Source organism: Rousettus aegyptiacus, unplaced genomic scaffold (assembly GCF_014176215.1).
Source record: "Rousettus aegyptiacus isolate mRouAeg1 unplaced genomic scaffold, mRouAeg1.p scaffold_m13_p_6, whole genome shotgun sequence".
In the NCBI taxonomy this organism is placed as follows: domain Eukaryota; kingdom Metazoa; phylum Chordata; class Mammalia; order Chiroptera; family Pteropodidae; genus Rousettus; species Rousettus aegyptiacus.
The window spans coordinates 73,779,679-73,791,567 of record NW_023416309.1 but is presented as its reverse complement, the minus strand read 5'-3'; the positions used below and the strand labels follow the sequence as shown (position 1 = coordinate 73,791,567).

The window sequence follows — 11,889 nt, the reverse complement described above, 5'->3', positions numbered from 1 at the left end:
TAAAAATAAATTTCTTTATTCACTTTGGGGGGGTTATTTTGTTATTGTTTTTCAAGTTTCTTGAGTTAAAACTTAGCTTATTTCAATTCTGTCTTTTAATGAATTTGCTAAAGGCTTATACATTTCCTCCTGGGAACTGCTTTAGACCATCCACAACCTCAGGATGTATACTTTCTTTGTTCATTTTTAATTCACTTGACTTTATTTTCTCTTTAAGTTATCTGGAAAGATTGTGAGAAATATATATATATATATATATATATATATATATATATATATATATATCGTAGAATTTTTTTGGTTTTACTTTCATTTTCATGTCTAACTGTGTTTTATTCATTTTGACCAGAGCATTGCTCCTTTTTAGAATTAGTTGGGGTCTTATTTGTGGCTAATACTTTGTCAGTTTTTGTTAATAATCCCATAAATGTCTGTAAGGTCTTGATCTGTTTGTCCTGTTAACTCTCATCCTGGGTGGTGGATTCTATTTACCTGGGGTCTTCCCTTCCATGGAACTGGTTTTCTTCATGTGTTTGGTCACTCTTGGTTGAGGCTCAGCTTTGATTTATTGTATTTGTTACCTGTGAATTTTGCTTCTGTTCACTGTAATGTGCACAACAGACACCAAGGAATTCCATTCAAAGCTTTCAAAGCACTCAAGACATTGGGGTGGTTCTGTTCCTAGGGAGGTTGATGGAGGTAGGATGGTCCCAGTAATAACACTATTTACCAGCTGAGACTCAGAGAGCAGAGTAACTTGCCCTGAATCTCATGCCTGTAAATAACGAATCTCATCAATTCACTGATACAGTTCCCCCAATGCCCCACAGCCTGCCCAGGCTTCCTAGTGCCGACAAGCCCACTCTCCATTCCTGATCCCCAATAACCAAACAACTCAGAATGTTTAGTATATTTCTCTCCTTTTTACTCTAAAAAAAAAAAAGTTGACAATAATAACCTGCAAAGGGCAGAAAGTGGCATGGGTTTCAATATCCCCACCCCTCTAAACATCATTCTATATTCCTCAGACATCATCCTTCACCTTTCCTTAAAATTCCAGATGAAAATCCCTGAGAAGGTGCAGGAGGCTCCCAGATAGGAGGATCCTCAAACCAGGCCCCTTCGTCAGGTGAAAGCATTGAGGAAATAAATTAGGTGAGAGGAGCCTTCTAGCTGGCTCTGCGTAGTTCTGTCTCACAGACCCAGCGGTAGGGCCTTCGGCAGACGTCATCATTCCAGCGGCCATCATCTGTGAAGTGGGCACAGTCCTCACCTCCCCCGAGCCCATGCCCATACCAGTCATCTGGCTGCTCTGGTCTCCAGTTCCTAAGGAAACCAGACAGATATGGGCTCTAGGAGGCCAAATCCTCAAGCCAAGCCCAGGAGCCCCTCTTGCCCTGGGATCCACCCAACTGGAACAGCAGGACCCAGGCCAGAGGGACAGAGTGCAGAGTGCACATACTCACTTGAAGCCTGTCTCATAGTCTGTCCCATCCACCCATTTCCAGGGCCCATTTTGGTCAGTGAGGCCCATCCACGTGTTAACAGGGCCTATATGGTGCTGGATGAATTTCTGGGGAGAGAGGAGGGTAGTGATCTCTCTGTAGACCAGCCAGCCTCCCAGACAAGCCATCCAGAGCCCTCACCTGTTCCTCCCAAGAGCTGACCACCACCAGGTGCCCATTCTCCAGCTGGCAGTACTTCTCAGCCTCGGACCAGGGCTTCCCAGTGCGAGAGAACCAGTAGCAGCTGCCTTCATGCTCCAACCAGTTAACAGGGCAGCAGGTCTTTTCAGAGCCTGAAGTGGGGATGGGGAGTGAAGCAGAGAGAGGGTGGAGGGGCTGAGGTGTTGCCAGGAGGGGAAGTAGACAGGAAAGAAGAGTTGAGTATCCCTGCCTCCTCACCATTGCCCTGGAGGGTGGCCAGCTGACAGCTCAGGCTTCGCATGTCAGACACATAGGTCTTCACATGGAGCAGCAGGCTGGAGTGATCTGGGGAGACAGAGGACAGAGAGGGACAGAAGGATAAGAGTAGGGAGGGAAAGGAGGCCAGGATGAACACTGGGGGTTGGCAAGGTTCTGCATCTGCATGCAGGACCAAAGGTCAATCACAGATGCCCCTGCCACAATACCCTTTGGTTTGGCCTGAGAAGGCCTCTGTATCCTATGCACATGTGCTCACACACATGCTCCCTCTCTGACCTTCACTCAGGTCCTGCTGCTGTTTTTCCAGCTGCGACTCCAGGGACTTCATCTTTCTGCCCACACCTCCTCCTGAAGAAGAGACTCGCTTAGCGTCCAAACATCCCTAGTGTTTCACAGCCCCCCAGCCTCAGCCCAGGGCCCCCTCACCCTGGGCACGCAGGCCTTTGACCTCTGCCTCCATGTTCACTGTGAAGTTGCTGAAGGTCTCTTTCAAGGCCTGCAGCTCCTCTTGCAGCTTGGAGTCTGGGGAGGAGAGGATGTGGATGGGACAGAGCGAGAGGGCTGCGTCCACCATCACGACAACCAGCACTCCCCCCACCACTGCTTCCACCAGCCCCTCAACATGGCTCCCTTCCCAGCCCTCCCCTGGGGACACCCACTCTGGGATCCGATTACACAGACAACCACCAGCAACAGGATGCTGAGGCCAAGGGAGAGCAGGAGGAGGCGGGGTCCAGAGCAGAGACGCTGAAAGAGTGGCTGGGGAGGAGGCATTCCTGCAAGAGGAGAGGGCATTAGGATCTCAGGGGCAAAGAGGAGCCTGGGGTAGCTCTTTGGTCCTAGGAGGAGAACAGGCTAAGGCTCCTCTAGCAAAGTAGGAGGAAACATATAGATTAAGAAATATGGGCAGTAGGTGACCTGGAAAAGACAGAGACAACTGGAGGTGGGGAAGGGAAGAGGGTTCCAAATGGATGCAAATCTTTGACCGCCCTAGCCCTACCCAGGCTCTAGGCCTTTGCTGACACCTAGTGTCAGAACTGTGTCAGTGCAGCTGATGAACCTCACCAGAGTCTTGAGAACGGTGTTTGCGAGCTGGAGGAGACTAGTGGAGTGCGTGGCCACCTAGGGAATCACTGTTCCCCTCTGAAGGTGGGGCAAGAGAAGGGGGTTTCTTTCTCTCCCATGAATCCCACTGCTCTTTGGCTGGGTGCAGGAAGAGAAGGCAAAGTAGCCACACTTCAGGCTGCTCCCGCCCAGGGAGCCCTGTTTCTGTGAGCTAGAATGTGGGGCCTTCCCTTCGTTTTCTCCTCCCCTGAAGCCCTTTCTCCCATCAAAAGGCAATGCCAACTCTCATCCCCCAAGAACTGCATTCTCACTCAGCTCAAACAAAATCCCTCTCTGATCTGAAAGGGGTAAGGGGAAGGAGCTGTTTTTTGAGGTAAGAGGGTCTCATCCTCTCTCAGATCAAAAATCGCACAGAAATCTTACCCTTGACCAGACTGATCCCAGACAACCCATTCTCTCTCTCTCTCTCTCTCTCTCTCTCTCTCTCTCTCTCCCCCTCTCTCTCTATCACTCACACACACACACACACACACACACACTCACAAAGAGCCAAAGTTTATCTGATGTTGGAAGAGGAAAGGAGGAGGAGACCTAACTTCTTACAGTTACACACCCCTGGGCTCACCCAGGGTCCCGAGAAGTCGGTAACATGGCAAGGGTCAGGAGGCATGCAGAAGCCCCCACACCCTGCACCTTTCCTAAGAGGGGTGGTTCAAACACTGTGTTCTTGTGAGGGAGGAAGACCCAGAGATAGAGTCAGGGGTCACGGAAAAAAGTAGGAGCCAAGGGGAGGGAACCTGAGCCACCTAATGCTCGCCTTTCAGAAATGGAGGGAGGTGTCCTCTCACCTTGTCTGAACTGATGGTCATTCTCCTCGTTGTCCAGATGCTGGAGATCTTGATACTCCTTTGTCATGGTAGGGCTGGCTGGACCTGGGACTAGGTCTCTGGGGTCAGGGTTGAGATTGAAACTGAACAGAGTTGCAATGTGGGGTCCAGTCTCTTTCTAAGTAATCGGTGGCTACATGGAGACCTTTCTTCTTTCCCTCAATTTCTCCCAAACCTGATACCCAAAATCTATCCTCTGAAGTTTTGCCACCCAGCCCCTGCCCTCCTGACAGCAGGTCCCCACTACCCCTCCCCCATCCCACCCTGGTCAATCCCCCTGTCTTTCTTCCCCTTTTACTTGCTGAAGGTCTCTGAGGGTGATTTCTGAGTCCCGCAATGCTGTGCAGTTTCCAGGCAAAGAAGGGGGTTGAAGCCTGGACAATTGGGGTGCGCAGACAGCCCTAGACAGTAGAAGAGCAAGGGACAGGGTCCACATGAGGGCCCTGAGCCCTGTGCACTGCGTGTCTGTGTGTCTGTGTGTCCTAGAGCACCAAACCTGGCATCCAAAGTGCCAGGGACTTTGGACGTAAACAGAAGTGGAAATGAATTTGGAACTCAGGGGTGTGTGGGGGTGGAAGTGGGGGATGGGTTGCTTCTGCTTTCTTCCCCAGAGAGGGGGATTCTCCTGGTCTGTCCCCTAGACCTCCTCCACATGCTGGTCACCTCACTCATTGCATGGTATGAGAGGGGAGCCAGGCCACAAGGGCTGGGGTGAAGTTAGCTGTCTGCCCTCTCTCCCTTCCCCCCATCGCTTACTGTCTCTGAATTCCCAGAACTGTTGGTGTCTCCAAATACTCCTGACCAAGATCAGAGGGAGCCATTATTCTTCACTCTTGCCCAACCCAGGCCTGTGACCTTGACATCTTACCCTAGGCTCCAGCTTCCTTGGGGCTCAGCCACCAGACTCCCCAACAGGCTGACTCGCTTTGCTCTCCTGGAGAGTAAAGTTCCCCAGCAGCATGGGGGGAAGGATGGGAGATTGGGAAATGAGGGGAGAGGGAGAAGAGCAGACTTTCCCCATCTCAGCTGGGATTGGTGCCAACAAACCTTCTCCATTGACTTGTGCTGTTTGCCTGGGTCTTTTCATTCACTAGCTCCTCTTGTCATCCCCAGAGAACATCTGCAGATGAGGAAACTCAGGCCCAGAAGGTAAGAGTTTACCCAAGATCACGCAGCAAGAAAACAGCAGAGGACTAGAATTGGAGCAGCTTGAGTCCAGGACCTTATGCTGTCATCATGGCTGGGCCTGGGGGCCCAGAGATGCTAAAATGTGGTATCTCACAACTCCATGGGGGGTTCAGAGAGAGTTGTGTTCAGAGAGGAGTGAGGAGTACGTGAATTAAAAAGTATACTAAATTAAAAATTGAGCAGTATTAAAGATGTTCCTAAGTCTCACTTTAGGCCCAAAATGTGAAGCCGTGCAAATTTTATGTTAGTTATTTCATGAGAAAACTGGACTTATGAGAGTTTTATGTTATGTGAGACATTCAGGAATACATGTCCCTTGCATGAAGTGTGAAAGCCCTGGCTGTACCATCATTTGTCTGTGTCTTGAAAAGGCCATGTTGTTTGTATGTGCTGGGACTGTGGCCACTAATTTTGGTGACTATTGGGCTGTTATTTTAGCATTCTCTGGTATTATCCCTCACAATCTGGTTTATTCAGGGAAACGAACCTACGCTATTTCAGTCAGAACAGTGGTTATCCCTGCAGGAACACAGGTGAGCTTCTGGGGTGATGGAAATGTTCAACTTCTTGATCTAGACGCTGGCTGTACAGGTGTGCTCACTTTGTAAAACTGCAGAAAGCTGTATACATACACAGGAAGCACTGTGGATAACCACGTTCCCCAAACCCATTGATTAGGGAGCAGTGCTTGGACCAGTGCTGAAAAACAGCCCCCAAAGCCAGTAACTTTAGAATGGGAGTCAGAGGTGATAAAATTCTGTAAAGAAAGCCAGATAAACAACATGGAACATCAGGTCACTAATTTACGGGGAAGCCTTCTTTAAAATACTAGCGATAATCCTCAGAAACTAAAAAGTAGCTAAAAACAAAATGGTACCACAATGGTGTTAGATCTATGCACTCTGAGAATTTGTCCACCCTTTACATTTATCTCTTTAAGAATATAGACCTTGAATTTCGCAAGGTCTTCAGGGACAAAGCCTAACATATGCATTTTCTATGGCTGAGTTACAACGTACCACAAACTCAGTGGCTCTGAACACCTATTTATTACCTCACAGTTCTATAGGGCAGAAATCCAACTGGATTTTCTGCTCGTGGCCTCGCAAAGCCAAAGTCAAAGTGCTGACAGAGCTGGATTCATTTCTGGAGACAAAAGAGAGGAAGAATCTGCTTCCAAGCCCATTCAGGTTGTTGACAAAATCCAGCTCCTTGCAGCTATGGGATTAAGGTCCTTATGGCCTTGCTGGATGTTAACCCAGAGCTCCTAGAGGTGTCTGCACTCTTCATCACATGGCACCTCCATCTTCAAAGTCAGCAACAGTGACTGGAATGTTTCTCATGCTTCAGATCTGACTTCCTCTGTACCTCTAAAGGGGCTCCTGTGATTAAATCAGACCCACCAGGATAATCTTTCTGTCTTAAAGTCAACTGTGTATGTGTGTATCTGTGTGTGTGTATACACTATATATTTATATTATATATATATATATATATTCTCATTTAATGTCCATAGGTTCTGCGACTTTAAACAATGAATAAAGAAACCAATTTTACCATAAACTAATTGATATAAACAAGAGTTAAGTTCTTGTAGCATCTCATCCACATTATAACAAAATGACATTAATGAAACATTATTCAAGGACCTGCTATATATATAATCATATATGATTAACTATATATAACAGAATTGTGAGAGTGATATCTCATCATATTCACCTATTCCAGGGAAGACACTGGAATCTTGGGGGCCACTTTGAGAACTCTGCCTGCCACACTTCACACAGGGCAAACTCATCCCCTCTGAGTGCACTCTGAGTGTGGAAAGCAATGCACACCAAGAGGCTGGGCTCCAAACCTGGAACCCCACCTTCAGGGCAATCGAGAAAGGCTTCCTAGAGGAGGTCTGTAATGTTGGCCTGGGAGAATGGGTGGTATTTTATAAATAGGAATAAGCGAATGACCCTGAGGAGAGGAAACAGTAGCAGAAAAATGGCCAGAGAGGTAGCTTGTGCCACCCTGAGACGGGACTTGAATCTCCAGGTGAGGTGTTTTAAATGTCATTCAAAAGCACAGAGGTCTCCAAAGTGGGGGACATGCACCCCAAGGGGTCACAAGATGATCCATTAATGTGGCAAGAAAACATTAGATCTTTATTTATACACATTATTTGTATCCCTTTTCTTGGGAATATATTTTATAAGGTACATAATAGATGTGTACAGTGGTCCATGTGTATTAGTGATCTACTGCTACAAAATGATCACTCCAAAACTTAGCATCTTAAAACAATGGCTATTTACCATCACACTCAGTTTCTAAGGATCAGGAATCTGAGTGCAGTTTAATCAGTTGGTTCTGGCTCAGAGTCTGTCAGCTTGTAGTCAGGCTATCAGTCAGTGCTACTTCATTTGAAGACTTGACCGAGGCTGGAGGATCAGTTTCCGAGGCAATACTCACATGGCTGGCAAGTTAGTGCTGGTCATTTTCGGCGGGAAACCTCAGCTTCTCATCCCATGGGCCTCTCTACAGGGTTGCTTGAGTGTTCTCACATCATGACAGCTGGCTTCCCCCAGAGCAAGTGATTTGAGAGCACAAGATGTAAGCTGCAATTGCTTTTACAACCTACCCTCAGAAGTAATGCTCTATCTCCACAGTATCCTAGTGGTTACACAGTCGGGCTACTCAGCATGGAAGGAACTACACAAGGGCATGAATAACAGGGGGTGAGAGTAGTCAGGGGTCATTACGCTGGCTACTTCGACATGTATAAAATTATTAGGCGAGTGAATATAAACTGGGGAATACACTCCCCAAAACATATCACTGATGGGCCCTGGAACAGCAAAGTTAAAGTCTCACTTACAGACTACAGGGCTCAGGAAGAGTTGCAGGCAGGGTAGTGGTGAGGTAGGATCTGTAAGCTGATCAATGGCCTGGCCTTGGGGTAGGTAATGGGTCAAAGGTGGGTTGCGGGGAGGCAGGGAGCTAGGTCAGGAGGCTACTGGGTTGGTGTCAGTGAGAAACTGTGAGACTTGAGGCCAAGAGGGAAGGTCATATGGGCAGAACTTAGCAGAGGAATGAAGTAGACCTGGCGGCTGCTGAATGTGAAGTGAGGGGGAAGAGGATAGGGCAGGAGGGAGACAGCAGTGCACCTGCCCAGAGTCCAGAAGGCTGCTGGAGATTGGTCTGGAGTCTGCAGGGATTTCTGGGCTGGAGACATTGAAAGCACAATCTTGGGTGTGGCCCAGGTGTGGCAAAGTGCCCATGATGACCTCCACCCAGTGAGAGGGCACAGAGGGAAGAAAGCAGTCCAGGAAGAGCCCCTGCCAGTGGGAGAAGCAGAAGAAAATGCCCCAGTACTACCAACCACACCAGCTGGGAAGTGGGGGCGACCTTCAGGGTCGGTTCTGGGGACTCAAGTGCCAGGTTAAAGACTGCCGAGGAGAGGGGGATGAGCCTCCTACAAGGGTGAGTCAGGAAGAGGCAAGTGCTTTTCAGGCAGGGGGAGGCCTGAGCATTTGGTGAATATTGAAGAGGCTGGTGAAGAGAGTATGTGTGCGTGAACGCTGAGGATGCTGGGGTTCCCTAGGAAGGATGTTAAAAAGCGAAAGGCTAGTACAGCAGAAAGAGCCTGAAGGCTGCTATCAAATAGATCTGAGTTCACTTTGCCCATATCTGGAAAGTGGACTTAATGCTTGTCTCGACAAGTTATTGTCAAGGTTAAGTGAGAAAACAAGTGAAAAAAGCAGTTAGTGTAGTGCCTGCCACATACTAAATGCTCAGCACATGCTACCTATTTTCATTCTTATCATCACTGGCAGCATGACCAAGAGTTGAGTTAGACTTTGAGAGCCGCTGAATGTAGAGTAGGGGGAAAGGGGAAGGTTGGGGTCAGGAGAGCAGTGGATGTCTCTCCCCATATCCCAGAGGGTGGTTAGCAACCTCTCTGGGACAGAACTGGGGCCTTGGGCTGTTGTCCGAGTTATGGAGATGATGACCCAAGTTCTGAGCTCCCTTAGCCCTTGGCTACCCCCTCAGAGCACTTTCAACCATGTTTGGAACGGGACTGCCTCACTCTTGCCCGAGACCCTGAGGTTGGGTGGGACTATACCTCGTTTCCCCAGGGCACCCAGCAGACCTCAGGAAGAGGTGACTGAACAAAAGGGCAGAAGGGAAAAGAGAAAGCTCAGTGCTGACTTTCCAAAGAGGGTGACCTATAGCTACCCTAACCTAGGAGAGGCTGAGCAGGGCTTGGGTGGCAATGAAGCAGGGGAGGCTAAAGGAGGTGCACTAGGGCTGGAGGGCTCAGTGCCAGCAGTGGCAAGGGAAGAGGGGGCTCCCCACGGCTGGCAGGAAGGGATGACCACTGCACACAGCTTCAAAATGGGAACCCAAACTCACCTGAAAGCTTCAATATCTGCTCCCTGCAGCCGACAGGGCCTGAGCACCCTGTCTCTGGTAGGGTCCTTCTCCCTCCTGGCTCTCTCCTCCCCAACTCCACTGTCACCCCCGGCATACCCCTACTTTTCAGTTTTGAGACAACCAGGATTCTATGACCCAGGATCCTCTCTGCTCCTCTTTCCTACTTTTATTTAGAGAGTGAAATCTTTAGAAAAATTTAAAACTCTAAATATTTTCAAGTTTTATTTAATTTTCAAGTTTACCCAGTAACCGAGAAGAGACCACGAGGCCAGTGGCACAAATCATTACCATTTTCTAAGTGTGCAGGGCAGGGGACTATCCCCTTTATTCCTTACAGGAATCCAGCAAGGTGAGTAATTACCATTCTCATTTTATAGCTAGGGAACCTGAGGCTCAGAGGAGTTAAACTCTTTGCCCAGTTACAGCGATGTCACATAGCTCATCCTAGCCTCCAAAGCACCTCCAGGCTGGCTCTCTACTGCTCCCTGCAGTACCTTCTTCACCAGCACAGTAGGGGGTGGGGAGGAACCCAGTTGTTCCCTTCTTCCAGCCTCCAACAGGGCTTTTTGTGGTAGTTTTTTGAAAAATCCACATAAAGTCCTCAGGCCTTGCTTACTTCTCTGACCGAGCTCCTATTTATGTCCCTGCCTCAACCCAGCTGCACCCACGTCCTTCTTCTGTCCTCTGACATTCCAAACTTCTTCCTACCTTGCTGTTCCTCTCTCTACCTGGCACATGCCCCCCCACCTATATTTCTTCATTATTCAAGTCTCAAATGTTGTTCTAAGAAGAGGTCTCCCAGATCACTCCTTCCAAACTAGTAAAGACACATAACCAGTGGTCACTTTTGTTTTATAGCGCCATCAGTATCTTAAATTATCAGGATGCCTTTACTTCTTACAGTCTGTTGTCCCCACTGGACTAACTCCAAGTTCCCTGAGGGCAAAGATGTTGCATTCCCTGCATTTCAAACACTACCTGACACCAAGGAAGATCCAAATAAGTATTTGTTGAAACAAACAGAGAGGGATGGAGGAGTCAGGATTTGAACCACAGTCTACCTATCTATTCAAGTACACAGTCTCCTAAAATGGCCATGGACGAGCTTTATAGATTTGGAAGAACACATCCCAAACTGCTAATGTGCTTCACTCTGAAGTCTACATGGAATGAAATGTGGAGGGAATTTTTGTTTTAGCCATATGTTTCTGTATTTATTTGAATTTTTGTACATGCATTACTTTCGTAATCTAAAAAATAATGCATGCAGAACTAGGTGATTTCACCAATTCTCAGTGAACGCTCCTTAACCCCTTAGGGCCAGACACGTTACCTGAACACACTTTCCTCAGCTCAGATTTCTCCCTTCAGCTGATGGTAGAAAACATCCGCACATCCTCAAACCACCTGTTCCTACACAAAACCAAGCTAAGATTATTTGAAAAACAACCTGGGAAGCAGTGCTTCTCTACCCAGCGAAACATCAGAATCACCTGGTAGGTTACCTGAAATGCAGACCCCTGGGTGCCACCCTCAGGATTGGGTTCTGTTGGATCGAGTATTGCACAGAAAATCATGCAGGGCGGCCCATAGGGGACCACTGGTTTAGGTGAACATCTCCAGGGATCTCTGCCTCTTATCATTGGATCAGTTTAGGCTGAAGCAGCCATGCCTTCCCCAGAACTGCTGCCCCTAGGGGGGTGGTCTTTTGCATCCAACTCTCAACTTCTGTCATGGGTGGCTGTAAAAACTTCCCTTTCGCACTGTTTGGGACGTAACTATAACTCACAACTCAGTAACCTCCACCGGCAGCCTTTCCCTAAATCAGAGGAAGAAAGGGTGGTATCACAGCTGGTACCAGCAAAAGCTCATCTGTGCTACAGCTGAGGCCTTCAGGGTGGGAGCCTGTCAAACACACGAACAGCAGGAGAAAGAAAGCTGAGAATAAATACTCTACATAGCAGGATCTGAGGAATCCTGTTATGGATTCAGTTAGTACTTAGGGCCAAGAAAATCTGGCTCCTTAAAAGGACTAGAATTTTTTCTTTATGTATAACAACAACATATAAATATATATGTGTTTGTATACATATACATGTATGTAATGAACCATTTCCTTTTTTGCCCTATCTACAAGGAAACTCAGAGATCATATTTACCCTCATAGCTATAGCAACTGTTTCTCCTATTTTTATCTTCGGTATTGAGTTCTACTTTTCTATTCTTATTATTTGCGAAACTGCTTCAAATCTTTCCTATAGAGATGGGGCATAAAGAAATCCAATGAACAAATATTTACACAGCATTTCTTATCAGCAAACTTCTGTAAAGGTCATTGCCAGAGCCCAGCTCTGTCCACAACTCCATGAACATGAACGAAGAAAGTTTCCTCTCTA

The 11,889-nt window shown here is 47.7% G+C and overlaps 1 protein-coding gene across 2 annotated transcripts; it reads right to left on the bottom strand.

Annotated features, from left to right (window-relative positions):
• Positions 1-903: 903 nt before the first annotated feature.
• LOC107509510 (asialoglycoprotein receptor 1) lies at positions 904-4,367 on the bottom strand. 2 transcript variants are annotated; one of them, XM_016142081.2, is made up of 9 exons: positions 4,180-4,367; positions 3,839-3,936; positions 2,585-2,701; positions 2,352-2,447; positions 2,202-2,273; positions 1,905-1,991; positions 1,647-1,798; positions 1,467-1,573; positions 904-1,326 (listed from the first exon to the last, which is right to left on the bottom strand). In XM_016142081.2, the coding sequence occupies exons 1-9, from the start codon at positions 4,311-4,313 to the stop codon at positions 1,170-1,172; spliced, it is 1,020 nt and encodes a 339-aa protein (XP_015997567.2). In that variant the 5' UTR covers positions 4,314-4,367; the 3' UTR covers positions 904-1,169. The 2 variants fall into 2 exon arrangements, with proteins under 2 accessions (XP_015997567.2, XP_015997568.2); XM_016142082.2 differs by having other exon boundaries at positions 4,176-4,286.
• Between the last annotated feature and the right edge of the window lie 7,522 nt (positions 4,368-11,889).

Excerpts from the sequence above, each read along its gene's own strand:
- LOC107509510 (XM_016142081.2), bottom strand. The coding sequence starts at position 4,313 with ATGTGGACCCTGTCCCTTGCTCTTCTACTGTCTAGGGCTGTCTGCGCA. Across the intron at positions 2,448-2,584 it reads CTGTGTAATCGGATCCCAGA|ACTCCAAGCTGCAAGAGGAG; the intron begins GTGGGTGTCCCC and ends TCTCCTCCCCAG. Across the intron at positions 1,799-1,904 it reads GGCCACCCTCCAGGGCAATG|GCTCTGAAAAGACCTGCTGC; the intron begins GTGAGGAGGCAG and ends TCCCCACTTCAG.